This window comes from Punica granatum, chromosome 8, assembly GCF_007655135.1.
Source record: "Punica granatum isolate Tunisia-2019 chromosome 8, ASM765513v2, whole genome shotgun sequence".
NCBI classification, from domain to species: Eukaryota; Viridiplantae; Streptophyta; class Magnoliopsida; order Myrtales; family Lythraceae; genus Punica; species Punica granatum.
In genome coordinates, this window is record NC_045134.1 from 23,416,709 (window position 1) to 23,436,186 (window position 19,478).

A 19,478-nucleotide genomic window follows, 5' to 3' on the forward strand; every position below is an offset into this window, starting at 1 on the left:
TCCTCTTGTGCTACGAATTAAGATTCTATCTGTCCCAAATGCAGCATTCAAGATAGCTCGTTCTTCCATTGCAGCTTTTCTTGAAATGCAGCAACATTTTGTTTGAGTATTTCATTTTTGTGATTAGGCGAATTGAGGTTTACTTTGGACAAGTGGACTACTCTGTACATATCTTTTGATTAAAGAAGATTCGCACTTACCTAGAAAAATACACAAATAAATGAAGGGGCACGGTTAATCCAACAAGAGTATCGAACATAGAACCGCTTTGATAAGGCTAACGCTAAATTGCATGAGAATTGCAGAAACTCGAAAAGTAAACCTTAACAACAATGACAACAAAATCCACTACCATTTGAACGAATACCAGCAATAGAGTAGTCTGATTTCTGGAGAAGTTCAAAATGGCTTTCGTGATTCTATTTCCAACACGGGGATAAACCTCCCAAGCAGATTCATGTAGGCAAATCAGTCTGAATGAAGTAAGTTCCTGGAGAACTTTTGAACCTTTGGACGTCCCGCACTTTGAGGAAATTGATCGGCTTTGCTAAAAGAATCATGCTGCTGTTCAAGGACTCCGACTAAGACAGCCACTTTTAACATCAGGACATATGCAGCAGATGGAAGTTTAAACCCGAGATCTGAAGAAGGGCGTGATGGCACTGGCGACTATATTACGTAGAAATCAATAGGTGCAAATAGAAGGCCATGAACAGAGGAAGAAACTATCAAAAAAAAAAAAATATATATATATATATATATATATATATATACACTTTTGTTTCAGATGAGAATTTGAAATGTGTATTGTCTCTTCTCAGCAGTAATGGCGACCTATCTTCTAGGAATAATCGAGTTGCTATATTTCTCATAGAGTAATCTGTTCTATCGGAACCGCAACAAAGATGCAGAGCGGTGGATCCTTTCTTTTGTTTTGGGTGTAAAATTCTCTCTTTTCTTTGAATTGCCAGCACTAGCAAAGTTAGCGCATGACCCGAACACATGTAATTGTGTCGCAGAAAATTACAATTACAGTGCTGCATATGCAGAATCAAGAGCAGATCTAAAAAAAATAAGATGGAGGCAGAGTATTAGTGAGCGGAGAAGTAACCACGAAATCAAAGTTTACTGATTCGGCTAAAATAAATAGATTACAGAGAGAAAGTGAACAACGCTCTACCGGCATCAAAAGGCAGGCCGAGGTCGATCGAGAAATGGAAATGGCACCCCGACAAGTGTTCTTTTCATTTTTTTTCCTTACGTATCTTAAAAGACTTGTACACAATGTACACTCAACACTCCCTCAACATTTTCACTGGACAATTGCAGAAGAATACTGATCAATTTTGGGGGGAAGAAAAAGAACGAGCTTTTCTGTTTCTTCCTGGTTCTTATCCATTTACCTAAAACTCTCTTCTTCTTCTTCTTCTTCTTCTTCTTCTTCTTCTTCTTTTTTTATTGTTTTTTCCACTTATATTTTCTCTTTTTTAAGAAAATCTATTCATGGGATTCTTGGAGGAGGAGTACTTTTTTTATTTTTTTTATAAGCAGGTGCGGCCTCTGCGGCAGCCGAGAGCCCCGGCATTGGAGGTCATGGACCCAACCAGGGAGGAGGACTTGGCGCCTAAGCTGGAGGCCCTGGCATAGCTGGCGGCAGCCCCTGCTCCCGATGCCATGAAGAAGGCACCATTCAGCATAAGATCCCCCTCAGATCTCCAGTTCCAGTGCTTCCACATGCCATCCGGTGTATCCACCCTCTTGGTCACCTGCATCATAGAAAGGCACCCGATCAGGTATCACTACCTTGGCTTGGGAGGCACACAAATGAAGTAGTAATCCAATGGAAATCCTGTGATCAGAGGCGCACTTTAATCGAATTTTTACCTCTTTGGCGAAGGGGTTGACTGGAGCAAGGTACCGATTGCCCTGGCTGTTAATGGTAGGGTCTGCACTTCCACCAATGGCATACATCACCCAGTGCGTGTAGTCATTGTTCACAACGTGGAAGTACCCGTGCCTGCACCTGTGTAATTATAAAAGCAAAAGTATGAATCAATATCTGCAAGCTCAGGGGCAGTCCGCTCTTATTAGTAGTGGAGATTATTATTATTTATTATTATTATTATTATAAATGTAGATAAATAAGAGAGTAGTGAATATTGATGTACCTTGGCATTCTTTGAATGAGGCCTTCGCCGAAGTGGTTATAGGCAATGGTCACTTGCATAGCCTTGTCCCTCGTGTAGGAATCGCTGTGGCCCAGAAGCATCACCTGCTCAAGTATTTCGGTTTTCGTTAGTTCGATTCATTCAAGAGTCCAAAAGTAGCAACAAACAGATTATGCCAAGGTTGGGAAAGGGAAATCTTAGAGAGACCTCGTTGTGGTGAGTGAAGTAGTTGTTGGAGATGGTAATGGCAGTCGAGCCCATGATAGCGTCGACAAGCCCATCAGCACAGTTGCTCAGTGAGTTGTGGTCAATCCAGATATGGCTCGAGCCGAAGATTGAGATAGCGTCCCCGTCGGCCATGGTCCTCCACCCGTAGTGGGTTGGGGAGCTTCGTACCATCGCATTGCCAGTTGGCTTACAGTCGTGGATGTGGACCCCATGAATGATGACGTTGGTGATGAACTGGATAGTGACGCAGGCGCCATTGGCTATGTGGACGTTGGCCCCACGGCCATCAATGGTCTTGAAGCTGTTCATTATCAGCTCCTGCTTCAGGGTAATGACCATGTCCCGCTTGAACACAATCCACAGGGGCCGGTCCTGGATGACGGCATGTCTGAGGGTCCCAGGCCGTGGGTTGACTGGGTCGTCATCACGTGGGTCACTAACCACATAGTATCGACCATCTCGGCCACCTACAGCATTCCTGCCAAAGCCGATGGCACAGTCAGCGAGGCGCTTTCGGCGCTGGTGCCACTTGGGGTCACACCTCCAACAGTCGTCGATGGGGTTCCCCGTGGTGCACGAGAAGAATCCCAGCTTCCTTCTCTCTGTGCTGTTGCGGATGCTCCTGTCAATTGCAGCAATCATCAGTATATTCCTACATACAGTTCTCCACATCAATCCGATTAATACCTACTATATACAAGACCGCAGCAAAGCCAGAGTCTCTTGAAAATGGATTCTACGAATATGATCACCATCACAATCATATCGTCCAAGTGTTCAAAGATCAAATTAAGATCTGATTTGTTCGACCAGTGAAGGATTACAGTCTCCAGATGTCTACAAGCTACAGTATTTAACAGCTGAACCTCATTTCAAAATCACAAACATAAGTCGAGATATCCCGGTAATCCATTAATTTCTACTGTACAAATGCGAGTGAATTGACATTCAATAGAGTGCATCGGCCATTAGATGCACAGTGCACCGCGATTCTATGTCCCACAGAGATGAGGAGTACATGTTAACATCATATGACAACATTTGACAAGACTAATTAAGAGTGGATTAAAATAAGAATTGAAGCCTTTGAAAGTCAAAGCAGACGTCAAACATCTCCAAGCAATTTACTGATTCCCGAGGATGGATCACAAGTCAGATCTGTTCGGTAGGTCCAAGTTGTGCCAAGTGGGGGCACGATTTCAGGTTGGTCCACATGAATGAATGGGGACCGACAGGTGCAATACGGACGGTAATACGGTTCATACGGAAACTTGGTGAATTCTTTTTATTTTTTTATTTTTTTCTCTTTCTTTCTTCTTTTTCTAGAGAAATAAATAAATTGGTATTTAATATATTGGTGTGGGGAGAGGGAGAGAGAGAAAGAGAGAGGGGGGAGATTCAATTCAATTCAATTAAGCAACAGCGATTGTCTTGTGAGAGAGCAGAGTACAAGGGGTTGTCGGTGGATCATGCATTTAAGGACTCGGCATCATTCAATGTGCCTCTCTGCCCTTCCCCTGCTCATGGCTGTTTAAGATTATCAGCACTCTATATCCCTCCCTTCGGTGTGTGTGTGTGTGTGTGTGTGAGAGAGAGAGAGAGAGAGAGTGTTTGTCAGTGTGTGTGGGGTATGGGAGATAGATTCATAATTTCCAGAATTTCAGATCAGATCAGATCTACAAAAAAAGGAAAAATTATTGGCTGGCAAGATGGGATTTGGAGTTGGACTCATCAGTTGAATCATGTTATGACGAAAATGGGACAATAAGGCAGGGAAGCATGTGAAGAGATTATAGTGGATGAGGCTACAATAGCTAGGGTACCATCACTTCACATACATGTGGGTCTCTCGGCATGCAAGTGCTTTCACGATCACATACACAAAAAGAATGAACATGGGGTGTTTTAATTCGGAATCCAGGACAAACTCCCGGATTCGAACATTTATTCATTTACCGACCGTTGTTAGCTAGGTTTGGAAATACCAAAAGCAATGACGGGCTCTAAGCAATACATTGACAGGTTTTGATATTATCTATAGTATGGGGACATATCAAGCGATACGTTTAGAGATGTGTGTATCATTATTAGGCCAGCATTTTGGGCAGAATTTACGTGCAACATGACTGTTCGAAAAACGACATGACAACATGAGTCTTAATTTCGTGTGGGGGTGGTTACCTAGCTAGCAAATCTCGCCCCGATGTCATCTTCATCGATTAAGAAGAATGAGATCTACTTATTAAGGAGCATTTGCGAGGAAATTAAGAGTACCGGAAAAGGCAAAACATGGGCACCGGGGGACCTAAGGGTTATGCAGCTGGGGGGGAGGGGGGATTTGGATAAGGAGGGGGGACTGCAAGACGACGACGGAGAATTAATTTTATTCAAGGGAAGAAATGAATGCGTGATGCGCGGATCTGAGGACATGGGCATGTGGGAAAGCTGGCAACGAAGAAAAGGGGGAAAGATTAAAGGAGCTCAAAGACTTGGGGGACCGAACAGGGAACATGGTGGTGGTGGTTAGTGGGTTTGATTCCTCATATTCTTCGAGCAGTGTACAAATTATTAATGTATTTATTAATTTGTATAGAATAGGATACATAATTGGATTCATTAATTTACATTTGATATATTAAATTGAAAGTAGAATATCTCCTTTTAATATATATTTAATGATGGTGTTGATTGGTCCAGGAGGACCATGCAAGATCAGGAGCTCTGCTTCTGCTTGCAGCTTGGCAAGGTCAAAAAATTCACTATATGGACACCAAAAACGTTAAATCTTATATACAAATAAAAATTAACCATTGAAATATAAGGAGACAGAGGTCAGAAAGGGCTTTTTCAAGATTCACCAGCGGGTGTCAATTATCAAATCCTATTGAGAGATTGCAACAAATTTTGGCTTAATAAAAGATTTTTATTTATATATATATTTGTTTGTTTGTTTATTTATCTTAAATCTGCCCCTGCCCCGGCTATATTGGTGCATTATTATTTAGTCATGTGCCTTTTCTTCTTTGGTTGGCCCGAGCCTGTGCGAACTCGGATCGTCCAAAGGTACAAAAGACAAATCTCCTTGATCCACCCAATAAGCCTAGTTGTTTAAGCTAAGTCGCATTAACTATTTCGTGATTATTTAAAAAAAGGGAGGAATAATTCCTAAAAAATTTTCAGTATCAGATGTTTGAGATAAGTCATCATTACCAATTTATTCCACGAACGAAGTTTTCATTACTCTTTCGAACATTATTCGAGTCTTTTACTCCTAATTAAGAGCCCTATTGATATAACATTCATCAAATGATAATTTTAATTTAATAATAATTGTAATTAAAAAAAGAAGAGAAAATGAAATAAAGGGAAGGAAAAACCAAATATTCTATCACGGAGAGTACATATTCCACTTTTTATTCAGGTGTTTTGGCGGTGAGATTAAGATATCTGATTCTATCTTTTCTATGCCCAGCAAGAAATTAAAGAAAACGACGAATTGTCCAGAAAATATGGATTTAATATTTTTCAGGCGAAAAAAAGCAGGAGCTGAAGCCAGAATATTGAATATGAACCTATTCGACTGGTCATGTGACCCTTCACTGACAGATGCACATTCGGAAATCATAGGATAGATATATTATATTAACAAAAGAATGCAATCACATGACGAATGGGATCATGGGGGTTTAAATAATCCGCGATATCCTAGACTTGCATCAAGCTTATTAAAATAGAAATGGTATAGTTTTTACAATAAGTTGACGATGCGTGACAGGGATAATTGCTTAATTACTCATGGAAACCGAACAATCATATAATGAGAAGCGATGAGAGGGAGAGACTTACATTTCGACCATTGAGACCACTTCTTCCGGATCGTCGAACGTGTGCTCCTTAACCCAGGCCTCATCGTCATCGACCGGGCTATCAAAAAATTGTATCTTGAAATGAGTACAGAGAGAATCGTAGTGGTACTTGCCGAAATTATCAGGAAAAGGTGATGCTATACTGCACGACCGACTGATTTGACAAAATTGCCCTTTTAAATTTGGGAAAACTGCTAAATGACCTGGGCCATTTCTGGAAGAAAAGGAAAAATCATGGCGCATTCATCACAGAAGAGCATCTTTTTTCTGAGGAGTCGAAGAAGATTATAACGGAAATAACGATCCAGAAATTGCAAGGAATCCAAAGTCTTGGATGCATGCGGAGTTGCAGACGGTTAAGATCTGAACTGAACCCGAGGTCGAGACAGCGGTTAAGAACCAGAAATCAGCAATGGCAGTGATCATTGATTCGGTTGTGAGTGGAATCATGAATCGCCTTGTCACATTTTGGCCGTACGGATCTAAGCAGCTGAGAAATGCGGAATCAAGCGAAGTTTCAGCTGGTAGGAGCTCACCTGTGGTCCGCCATTGACGAGTTCTTCGAGCTCTGCAGGTCCTCTGTTTTCTCTGCGGTCGTAACACTACACAGCACGCAACGAACAGCACAAACCGTCAGAGATTCGAAGCGGTGATGACGACTCGCGAATGCAGAATCTAATTTAGCTAAGCCGAGCAGAATTTAGCATCCGGAGAACGCAATGCGAGGGAGCTTAAACTCAGGTCATATCGAGCTCAGACAGAGATTTCAATCAGTGAGAGAGGGGAAGGAGATTTGCGCTTACTTGGAACGGACGAGCTCGTCCATGTCCCTCGCGGCATCCGCGGATGCGAGCAGGACCAGGAGCGCCGCCACGAAGCATGCAGAAACGCAGAACCATCTCGGAGAGGCCGCCATTGTCGCCTTCTCTCTCTCTCTCTCCCTCGCTCGCTCGCTCGCTCTGTGTCGTCTGGGCTTAACACGGAGATCGTGCTAAGCGTTTGGTTCTGTTAGAGAAACGGAGAGGGAGAGAATGGGAATCGGAAAGGGGGAGTGAGGGAAGTTAATGGGAGTCAAGGGAAAGCTCTGATGGAGCAGTCCTTTTATAGCAATCTCACGTTCCCCTGACGACACCCCCCGCCAACGATGTACCGGTATTTACTGTTACCATTAATAAAACCGGCAGTTAAAATTAATACCACAAAGTTCTTCTTTACATTTTCCCTAGAGTTGTTTAGAACAATTATTAATTTGCCCTAAAAGATACCGAGACGCGGTTGATGGAACTTTGACAATCGACTCGCATAACAGTTACTTAGAACTACACTAATGACATAGAAGTCTTTTTTTTCCTATTTCCGCTAGTCCGTGGAAATAAGTAATTTGTCAAACATATGAAGCATTAATGCTCATAAATATTTAATAACCATTGATTCGCCTGATTTGAAATGTTTATTTTTCATGTAGCGCGAAAATGTCTTATTCGGTTATATCTTAAACGTAAGTGAGTAGAAAGGGGACGGATATGGTTCGTATCAAAGGCAATGCTCATTGATTTTCCTAAGACCTTTATTTCTTGAATTGGGGAGTCGGGTGGCTTGCGGACTATTTTACACGCAGCTCGACTAATTCACCCTGAAGATGAGCCGGCAGCATGTCATCCACATTCGACCGAGAAAACTACACATAAATAGAAAAGATTATCTTTTAGGAATTGGGATTATTTAAGAGGTGAAAATGGAATGGTGTTAGGTTAGCGAGGATTAATGGGGGTAATAATTAATTATCCACTACAAATGAACATGAACCCAACTTGTTACTTTTTTTTTTTTTTTGTAATTCAGGGTGTCCAAGCTTCATCCGATTAATCCTCAGTGTTCCGTGAACTCCCGGCGACGCACGAAACGGATAACCATGTCAAAGGCTCTCCGGTGACTCCAAGAGGTTTTGAACGGAATGAATACTTGAGCTTTTTATTAATCACTAAGTCAAATTTCTTAGAGTTATCCAATTTATTACCTAACCATGGTTAAAAATTAGCCCTCCACAAATCACTCCACTTAACCACTCCTACCAGTTTTACCCTCCCTTCGCTAACCGCCACTAACCGCCTAACTCTCTCCTCGCTCTCTCTCTCTCTCACTCTCTGTCTCGGTCACATGTAATTCTCTCTCTTTCTCTCTCCTCTCTCCTCTCTCTACATTCAATACGGAGAACTTTTAAGGCTTCCACGTGGTGAGTCGGTCGCTCATGCATATCAGTTTTTTCTTTTTTCTTTTCTTTTCTTTTCCCCCCTTTTTTTCCTATTAAAAATTCATTTTTTTCTTTACAGGAAAATAAAACAGCACCAGCCGGACACGTCAGCAGGTCTCACGCCACCGGTATTTTTTCTGAGAAAAAAAATGTATAGCCCGAGTAATGCCTCGCCTGACAATCAAAATATTAAAGATTCGATTCTTATTATGAGATTATTCGAATTATTTTATTAATTGTTAGAATTTTTATTTTATTACAATAGAAGTCTTTTGTAATCGAAAAAACATTTTCTTTTTACCTAAATCATTTTTTTCTTGAATTCTTTGGACTAAGATTAGAGCCTTATGCACATATTTATGTACCGATTAAGTCTCCCCCGGCTTTGCTCTAATGTGCTTTTTCCAGTTTCGAAATCTATAAATATATATTATGGATTGCATAATATTCTACCAGTTGTGAGTATGTATCGGCTTGTTGTAGATATTACCTAAGACTAAATTTTCTAGTCTAGGTAACGTCTACACAAGCCAATATGCACGATTAACAGAATATTGTACGATCCATAATAGTAGATGTTTGAAACTTGCTCATTTCCATGTCTTCACCGATGAGTCTTGAATCCCGTGGAGATTTTGATTGAGACATTTGTTGGTTAATCACATATTCTTGTGCGTGAGTTGATATTATCCGATTTTTTGTATTGTCCGGTGTGATTTTTCTTTGAAGATTTGGCCAGTATTCTTAATTTGATAATAAGCTTTATATATATATCTGGGTAACTAGCTTTTTATATATTAAGTAATGACATGCATCTCATTCCCATGCAATGACAAATTTCTCATTACCTCAAAAAAAAAATGGCTGGAATTACTTTAATCGTATTGACTATATAAAAGATGACTGGATCGCACATTATGTGATTTATAACGTGACGCACAAGCAAAATTTCCACCCGTTAACTGGTAAAAACAATAACATACATGTGCATCTTATTAATTATAACTTGTTCTTTTCTCACTATTGTAGTGCATGCTCCTCTTTTAAGGGGCCCAAATGATTGTGTATATACATATCAAACTCAAGAAAAAAAAATAATGGCTCTTTTTGGTAAGTAATAGTAAAGATTTGTTTTATATGGACAATGCCGTGTTAACGTTTTTTCCGTTACAAGATGACTCATAATTTTAATATAACGAAAGCTTAATGATTAATAAAGGGACATCAAACGTATAATTTTTTTGTTACTAAATGAAGGTGTGTGCCATGACGCTACATCATCTTTTGATAATATTGTGTTAATGTTAGTTTGAATTGAAATGAAACTTATTATGGTATGTTGCGGAGCGATAATTAATTATAAGCACATGATTGTTGACTATTGAGCCTTGTCATACGTATTATTACAAGCCCCACGATGCATAATGCATGATTGATCTAATCATGATAGAAGCTAAAAGACCCTATCCGAAAAATGTCTAGGAATAATTCTACCTTACATCTGGAATCAGCAAGGCAAATGATATGCCATATTCCCTTGCTAAACGAGATAAATGATGAGAATCTTATCTGTCTCGTCTCATGGAGTTCCAAAGAACAAACCTCTTGACCATTAAAAATAAAATAAAATAAAAAAGGAAAAAAAAACAAAAACAATAGTTTTGGGGTTTCATCGTGGAGTCTATATATTTATTGTCCTGCTCTTTTTTATTTCACTATTTTTCTAATTGCGTCTAGTCGTCTAGATAGTAATTTCAACCTGACGGATCCTAATGAATGTTCTGAATGGTAAATCCAAATCCACTGACTACTTAGGACGAAAATTTAATTATAAAATTATTTATTTCCATGATTGATGGTGGTCAAAACTATAGCTAAGCCGATCATCATGGGGAAGAGACAGAGCTTTTGTGCTTTCTGGTCATGGCTTCTAATGGTTTGGCATATCCATAGGAGTGAATGTGAAGCTACAAAAGCTGTAGCCCTGAAAGGAGCTTTTTGCTTCTGGAAAAAATAATTGATTGCCTCTGTATCCATCATTACACTCAATCTCCCTTGTCTCGAAGCATGAATGGGAGCCCAAAAGCAAAAAAGAACAAGACATAATAGATTTTGCAAGCAAATGCTTCAATTGTTTGCATCCATTGTTTGTGATCGGTTCCACTGAAATATCGATCGTGTGGCTCCGTAGAGCCGTGTTGTTACAGTTCGTGCATAGAAAATATTTTGTCTGAATCGGATATAAGTAAGGCCTGATAACGGCAAGTGTAATCAATAATTGATTGATGCACAACATATGAGATCCGCAACCATCAGAAAAAGGTATGAGGTCCGGTATCGTTCAAAAGTCAAAAATCATGAATTCAAATGTATTAAAAAGAAGCTTGAATGGCTTGTGCAAGTGGTTATTAATTGTGTTATTCCTTACGAGATCTCGTACAATATGAGAATTCATATACATCGAACTTGAAAATGCCCGTACAAGTTACAACAAGCTAGGACGACCAATAGCTTGCTCTATAAAGCACGCGACTCGTCCTATTTGGACGGTCCACTGACACGTCTAGCTAAGGTTGAATCGATGGTGAATGCAAGAGATGGCATCGCGACACCCTAGCGAAATTCGGAAAAGCCCCCGGTCGATGCAATCGGTTCAGTGTCAAAATAAAAAACTCTATAACTGTATCTCGAATATTTATCGTATTAATTTCCGTACTAATGGACAGCAATTTTCAGGTATACGGTGCTTGCGACCGACTTTTCGTAATGTGATTGAACTCTCAAAAGAATAATATAAATTATATCAATTCCAATCAAATAATAATTTGGAGGAATTTAGGAAATTGTTTAGGTGTGACTGCGACCATACCCTGTAGAAAATAAGTCGGGGGGCTACCCGCCAATCAAGGGGGAGGAGAGAATATTCATCGGTTGCTTAATTTCATATTTTCCTATTTTATTGACGACCAAAAAAGAAGGAAGAAAAAACAAAGAAAAGAAAATAATAATTCTTCCTATTATATAAATACTAATCTCCAGCTTAATTTACGGCATTCCCTTTGTGCCTATTTTTGCCTGCCTTCACACATCTGCCTTTGACTTTTAGGCAAACATTTCTTTTTCTTGTTTTGCCCCCTATGAGCATAGACCCTCGAAAATCTTAAACGACTATTCCTCTCGATGATACAGAATTCTCATACTTATTCGTATGACACACTGTCCATTTGCTAATTTATCCTATTATATGTTTACTGTATTTTTATCGGTGGATTTTCACATAATTTAATAAGATAAGATGAATGAGAATTCTTAAGAAAATCCAAGTAAATGAATTAAGATAAGTGAATACTTAGAATCGAGAGATAGCTGGGGGGACGCACATGTGCCTATACCATTGACTCATATCTATAAAGAAAATTAATTAGCGAAAGACGTTTTTTTTCTTTTTCTTTTCAGAAGACATGGAAAAAGAAAATCGTTCTTTTAGTCGTGGTACACGAGCCCCTTAAAGCACCTATCAAATTATTTCTTCACGTAAGTGTAATCTTCTCCCATACGCAGAAGTAGCAAAAATTTTATCGGAATAGCTCTAGGCTAGTAAATTGATTTTTTTTTCCCGGTTACACTAGGAAAGTAAATTTTAGTCAAAATTCACGTTCGAGTCAGGATATCTTAGCGTCACATAGTCCGTAATCTAGTGCTCTCACGAGGAAGATCACATGCACAAGCCTAAGACGAATCCAAAAGTAATGTTGGAAATGTAATTTGTGTCAAGACGATTTTATAACTCAATCGAATGATTTGAGGATAGAAATTTCATTTTATTTCCCACTGGAAATTTTTTAAAAAGAAAATCATTTTTCACGTTTGATCTGAGTGCATGCCTTGGCAAAATGGTCCACTATGGAGTAATTAGTGATTCATGTTAATGAGATGCCACTTCCAACATAGTTCCACTAAATTCAGAGAAGTATATTGGCCCCGATAAACTCAGTTGATGGCGTACTTTGTGACCGTTAAATTTGGCCAAATGGATTTCTAACATTCCAAGAATTTGTCCTGTCCACGAACCATTCCTCGCCCCTCTCAAAGCGTTGGATCAACATAAGGTCCGATACCGTGGGTTGATTCAATCGTCCTCAAGAGGTTCATGGCCTAGTAAAATATAGGAGCTAGAAAAGGAAATGAATGATTACGGAAAGTTTGATTAAAATTGAGTTCATAACTCTGGATTTAAGAATGAGGTAGATACCTAAGCCTGCTTTCTCAGTTCTTTTCTTCTTTTTCCTCTTTCCGGTGAGGTTATAAATCATCATCAGCCAATTAATTTAGACTAATTTTTGTTCGAGTGTCGGCTAATCCTGGTCACAAAATGTTTCTAGTCAATTTTAAAACTCGACACTGCTGGTGAAGCTCATCAACCGATTTATTTATCTAGTCAATCTAATTAGTAAAACTATGGTTCGAGATGGATTAGTAGTGCAAGTAATATATCGAACGTGGGACAGACAGATGATCACCCCTGTAAAGTCAAAGACTTGTTCTTTTCCTCCAACTCAAATCCAAAAAGATTTGAGACAATGACTTTTGCGGGCTGCACCACATTCACCCTCACCATTTGACAAAAATCGAGAAAGATTTTCCTAGTTTGGTTCAATCACCCCCAACCACACTGATTAATCCATCTCTTTCAAAGGCAACAAGCCAACGTCAACGAACACATCATCTATCTATGACTTAATTCTTAGCTTCTATCTTCATCATCATTTCCCAAGTATACTTAGTTTCTTAATTAGTCCTCCTCAAGAAATAAATTTTTTGGCTGATTAACCTAATGTGGGGTTGGCTCGATAGTCGAATGGCGCGACCCACTTGGTAAAAACTCAAATTAAATTCTCAGTGAGGTCATACGTAATAGTATTCTCTCTCTTGAACCATCTATACAGACTGCTCGTCGGACTTAATTTACCTGTCCCGTGGATTGATAGGATGTCCACCAGGATCGTGAGGGTCAATGAGTAAAATTCAAATAGCCATTGCTATAAAAGGAAAAACAAATGACGACTGATTGATCTTATAATTAATTTTCAAACCCAACCACCCCAAACTTAGTGGAAGTCTTGGTCTTGGCCTGCCCAACTTTCCACGCGCATTGTGGCCTCTTTGTGTCGGTTTCATTAGCTCTTCATTATTAAGATTTGTCAACTGGGTCAATCATGATTAAGTGCAACAAATATAGTTTCATTTCTTCATGGCAGACAAGGGTTTCGTTAGTGCAAGACCTAACCTATGTCTGCTCCAGTCGCCGGACCCTTGATACGAGGCTAACATCGAGGATGGTGTACATAGACGTTCCATCTCGGGTCGACATGTTACCAAAATTGGCCAGATATCGTGCAGTAGATGAGTTAAAAGGGCTGAAGCCCAGCAGCACGTGCGCATACGCAGTTGTTCTTTATACTTATGTGTGAATGTTATCATAGTTTAGACTAATATGTACGCCTGTTTGGTTTCAAGATAGTATTTTAGAATCACAATTCTAACTTTAACTCTACCCACTACAAAACAAAATAACTCAAGTCAAAGAGTAGGCCCCATTTATACCACTTTTTTCCACAACAAAACAACATAACACATACAAAGTCAAAGGTGGGCCCCATTTATACCACTTAAAATCAAAATCAAAATCTGATTTTAAAATCCTACTATGAAACCAAACGCAACCTAACCATCTCAAACGCGTTTCACGCATGCGAGATTACTTTCAAGTTATTGTGCAAAATTATTATTATTTTTGACTGAATGTGCAAAATTAGTAGTTATTCTATCGACGTTTTGGTTGAAATATAGAAGTAAAATTTAATATTATTTATTTATTTTTATTTAAATTAGTGATATTTTTAAGAGAGCAAATACTTTTTTTCTTTTTTTTTGTGCAATTAAAGTATAGGAAATGCGTCTTGCAATTTCAATGTGAGAAACTCCATTATGTAATAGTATAAAATAAAATATAAACTGTCTAAACGACATTCATGGTCCCATTGACCAGTTGGACTACTGATGCTTTATATGGCCATTATTGATCTAGTTCGACATCGATTGTACAACCGATATCATCACACGCAACTCATCACATTTGCACATCGAGACATATCGCATTATGTAAATTAACAAGAATGGCAAACTTCGTTAATTCTTTTTTGGGCCTTTGATTAATTTATTCAATCGACGAAATGGAGACATGGAGAAGTAGGGCAAAAAGCTTGCGTTTGGCAGATTTTGTTGGGTCAGTTCAGGGAAAGCTCTGTTATCATCATATATCAAAGGATATGTGCATATGGGGAGTGGAGTGGCGGGAAATGGATAGGCCTTAAATTGGAGTGTCCTCTTCCCTCTTGTCAAAAAACAATATAACGTAATGACGCACGCTCTCGCTTGTTGACCTAGAGGTTACAGATTCGATACAATAGGACTACCGTGCCCCCGTCGTGCTCATATTTAATGAAACTGCCCACTTGCTTGTACACAATCATCCCATGTTCTCTCTTGGTCTTCATTTCACGCTTCCAGTCTATTACGTACACCAATGCTACAGCTGTGATGTATGTATGGATTGATCAGGGGACTAATCACCGCTGGATGCGAAAACAACGTATACATAACCAAAGATCGATCGATCAATGAATAAACCCAATTGACGCATAACCAGAAAGGGGAATAGTTTGTATCCTGTCGCCCATAGATCATTCACATGTTAGTTCATCGAGCAGTGCAAATCTGTGTCTTTATACCATCCCACGATATAGGGCATACGTTACCCTTTAACTGATACCATTGAATTTGTTCACGAATCCTATGAGCTAATATCGACGTGCACTATGGTACCAAGGGAATATTATACTCATCCAAAGTCAAATAAGTATGACATAAATTGGTGTATGTATTTTCTAGTTAGTGTTGATGATATATATAATTATTATGATAAATGTCAATATTATAGGATGGGACTTATGGCCCGCACATACATATCATCTCATCTCTGCTGCCATGGACATGGGCATGCATGGGGATGGGAGCATGTGACCAGGAATCTGATGCCAATCTCACTGATGACATGAAGCCCAATCATTCCCACATGGGCTTGCTTTCAGCACAACTCGTCGGGTTTCAATTTATATATACATATTATTATAAAAAGAAAAATCTATACAAATTTTTAAGATATTTTTTTCGATTATAATAGAAGTCCATATGAAATATGAGATCGGGAAAGGATAAAATTTTAGGTTATGAAAGTCCCACAAAAAAGTAATGAACCGGATTTCTCTTGATTCCAAATTGATTGTATTATTGCACTAAATTTCCCTATAATTTTTTTAAAAAAAATGATTTCTCTTTTGTAATATATATATATATATATATATATATAGCAATCATTCAATCTCGAGAAGATCAATGGTCTGGATTATGATTATTTAGTTTAATTAAAGTTAATCCTACCGAGGATTCTAGATAAGATGCTGATTATCGCTGATCATATTTTACTACGTGCGCGAACCTCATTGGCCGATGAAAGAAAAAGAGGACCAATTAACTAATGGATAATGGTGACTTTGTCAGAACAGCGCATGAATAACAACAACACAGGTCTTATGATCATTGTTTTTCCTTCCTCCATGTTCCAATGCGACAATATTCTCCTCTCCTAAAGTTTAGGCACTTCATGGCTGGCCCTTAATTATTCGAATCAAGATACATACAATGAACCCACTCTAAGACAAACCACAGATTCGCATATATCTATTTATCTCCATTAAGTTCATGCTCCTTTAGTCCTTATTTAAATAGCAGGTTATGGAATATTATTATGTAAACTTGTATAGTAATTCTTCATAATTCACCCATTCATAATCTTTTCTAACCTGCAATCCAAATAAAACGGTAAAAAATATAACACTACAGAGTTAACACATGGTTTAATATCTGGTACATAACATACCCTCTCATGCATGAGTTAGAATAGTGAATTGATTTTGTAGGTCCAACTTTAAACATACATGACGTATCCGGAATTAGGACTTAGTGAGACGAGGTTATTGAGGGGGCGAATAAAAAGATACTTTGTCGAGTTAGAGGAAGTAGATGAAAAAAAAAATCAAAATTCAGAGGATAGTATGTAAATTCGCTTAGGATGTCAATATTTTAGGGACGGTCCCCCTTAGTTCCCCTTACTCCATCCCTGCTTGAGACCAAATAATATTCAAAGCTAGAAATGCACGAACCAACTGCTCTAAGGGGGCATTTGGTTCGCTGTCGGATTGTTACATCATAAGGAATGTTAAATGACTGGGAAAATAAGTTTAGGAACATCAGATCGCTTGGAATGTTACATTATCATGTTTGGTGAGTACATTGTATTTTTCGGAAAATTTCGCTTGGAATGTTAAATTATCATGTTTGGTGAGTACATTGTATTTTTTGGAAAATTTCGTTAATGCGGGTGTTCGGTACGAAAATGAATTGATTGGAAAGATATGTAAATTTACAATATTGTGCTTGATATGTAATATTTTTAGATGACTATAATAGTTAATCTCGCCCACTCCTCGTCAAGCCTTTGCTTGTGGGGTAGGCGTCCGTACTTATGCGCGTCGCGCGTCGACGCCTCCGCGCCTGCATGCCTTCGCGCGTCTACACCTCTATGCCTACGCGCCTCCGCACATCCATGCCTCTGCACCTACACGTGTCTACGCCTACGCTTCATTCTTAGGAGGGCTGGATGAGCCCTCCGCGGTCGGGAGGCCTGTTCGGTCTTCCTCATGAGGTAGGCTCGTTGAGGCCCCCCCGGCGGGGAAGGAATGGGGGAGATCAGCGTGCCGTTCCTTTTCATGTGGCAAGCAGAGGTCATGCCGAGTCCTCATGTGGTTGGAGCGTACAATAGGTGCAGAGTCGTGGTCCTTGTCGAGTGCTTCAGGTTCGGGTTGATGCGACTTGATCCAAGCCGACTACGCTATACCCTACCAGTTTTCTTTTTCGTAATTTGTTTTTGTTCCCCTCCCCTTTGTATAACAATTAATCCATGCAAATATGCATATAGATGCTACTTGTATGTAGGTGATAGCATATATCTCCGGTTGTGATTTTCAGTTTCAATTTGTATGAATCGATGGCCGTTTTCTCAGTAGGAGCGAAGAAGAAAACGTAAATTGAAGACATTGAGGATTCCGAATCTTAGCTTGCAATGAGAAAAGCGAGCGAAGATCATGTTGTAAAATTAAATTGGAGTCAGAGGGGCCTTGCCTATTCTATGATGTTTTCCTTATGAGATCAAGAATGTCTTACACGTAATGGGTATATCATGTGACAATGTCACAAGTCAATACAACCACAATTCATCTTGATTTTTAGTAATGTCACAAAAAAAAAGATTATTGTTGCCAAAACTGAATTTTTTTGTGTCTGGTGATACAATGCCACATGATATGCTCGTTACACGCGTTACCTTCTATGATTAAGAAAGCCTACTTGGGAAAGTTGTCTGAGGCAATTATTTAACTGGGCCGATTTGGGCCCAGTTCAATGTCTTATTGGGCTTGAGGGGCGGGCCTCTTAGATATGAGGCCCAATCTGAGCGATCTTTTTCAGTGACTCGTTGGGCTTGTCGGGCTCGCCAAGTTAACATTTCATCCAGCTTCGGGCCAGTTAAATAATCGCCATCTTTTTATGTCTCACTTTTCATGCGCAAATGGGCCTTTCATCCCTTTACTATAATTCTCGTGCTAAACGTTTCGTGTGTTTTCCAAACGACACAATCAGCGACAAACATTCATGGCGGGACACGCACGTAATTCTCATGCAGTTTGTCTCTGTCTATTGGTGCACACTGGCTTTCTCACTCCCAGAATTCATTTATTCCTTTGCGTTACGGCTCATCCAATCTATATATATATCTATATCTACATATAATACTAAAAGCCGGATGATCCGTCAAGAAGCACCACCTAGGACGAGAGAACATTCTCCTTACGTAACCTTTTCGCGTGACCGCTAATAATAATGCGATAAGTGGCACAATATATTGTGATGCCATATTGCTTCTCTAAACCGAAGTATCTTGCATCATGAAGACGAAAAGAATAATTCATAATGATCAATTAAATTTCCACGTCGAGTCTTCCAAGATGCAGAATCATTCTCCACAGTTTGCTTTTTTTCAAGATGAAATGAAAATCGAATTCATGTAATAGTAGAAAGGTTTCCCATTACTTAGCCGAAAAAATATCTAGCCATGAAATGGGATTAAGTGGAAGAGAATTAACCGAGTGGTAGCGTTGTGGAAACACATGTTTCTTCCCTGTTGTATTCACCGATTTTCACAATAATAGCTTGCTCCGCAACAAGATTAACCGCATTTACATGTTTTGGGTCTATTTACTTACTTTTGAGGGACAATGAAGGAATATTTTAGTCCTACCCACCTTGATCTTGTTGCCATGCTTCTTCGAAGTGGAGCCCCTTGCTTCTCATAATGTTTTTGCTTGAGACGCACATGTTTCACCGATGACTCTAATTAAGGGGTGGTGGCCGCAGTTGGAGCCCCCACAGTCGGAATTCGAGGCTCTCTCGATTCCGATGATGGGGTCCTCGATTGCGACATTACTATTAATCTTGCATAATTTAGGATGTATCTCAACATTCTTTTATCATTATTTAGAATACTTTTCCCATATTCTTAATGGTTTCTTGAAGTATTTTCCCTCCTTTTCATAGATAAATTTAGAGGAGAATAAACACGTACCGTGCATGGTAATATAAAAAACTATTAAAGAAGATTATATCATAATAATATTTTTTGACAAAAAATAACTATTGATTTAACGTTATAAAAAAATATTGTAACGATATGTAATACATCACTAAAATATGTAAAAATTGGGTAATACGTTTATAGAAAGAAAAATGGCT

General features: G+C 39.1%; 1 protein-coding gene across 1 annotated transcript; it reads right to left on the reverse strand.

The window, feature by feature from the left end:
• Positions 1-1,107: 1,107 nt before the first annotated feature.
• On the reverse strand, positions 1,108-7,346 carry LOC116189201 (probable pectate lyase 8). Its single transcript, XM_031518760.1, has 7 exons — positions 7,066-7,346; positions 6,799-6,864; positions 6,243-6,320; positions 2,376-3,018; positions 2,169-2,272; positions 1,885-2,023; positions 1,108-1,766 (listed from the first exon to the last, which is right to left on the reverse strand). The coding sequence occupies exons 1-7, from the start codon at positions 7,176-7,178 to the stop codon at positions 1,542-1,544; spliced, it is 1,368 nt and encodes a 455-aa protein (XP_031374620.1). The 5' UTR covers positions 7,179-7,346; the 3' UTR covers positions 1,108-1,541.
• Between the last annotated feature and the right edge of the window lie 12,132 nt (positions 7,347-19,478).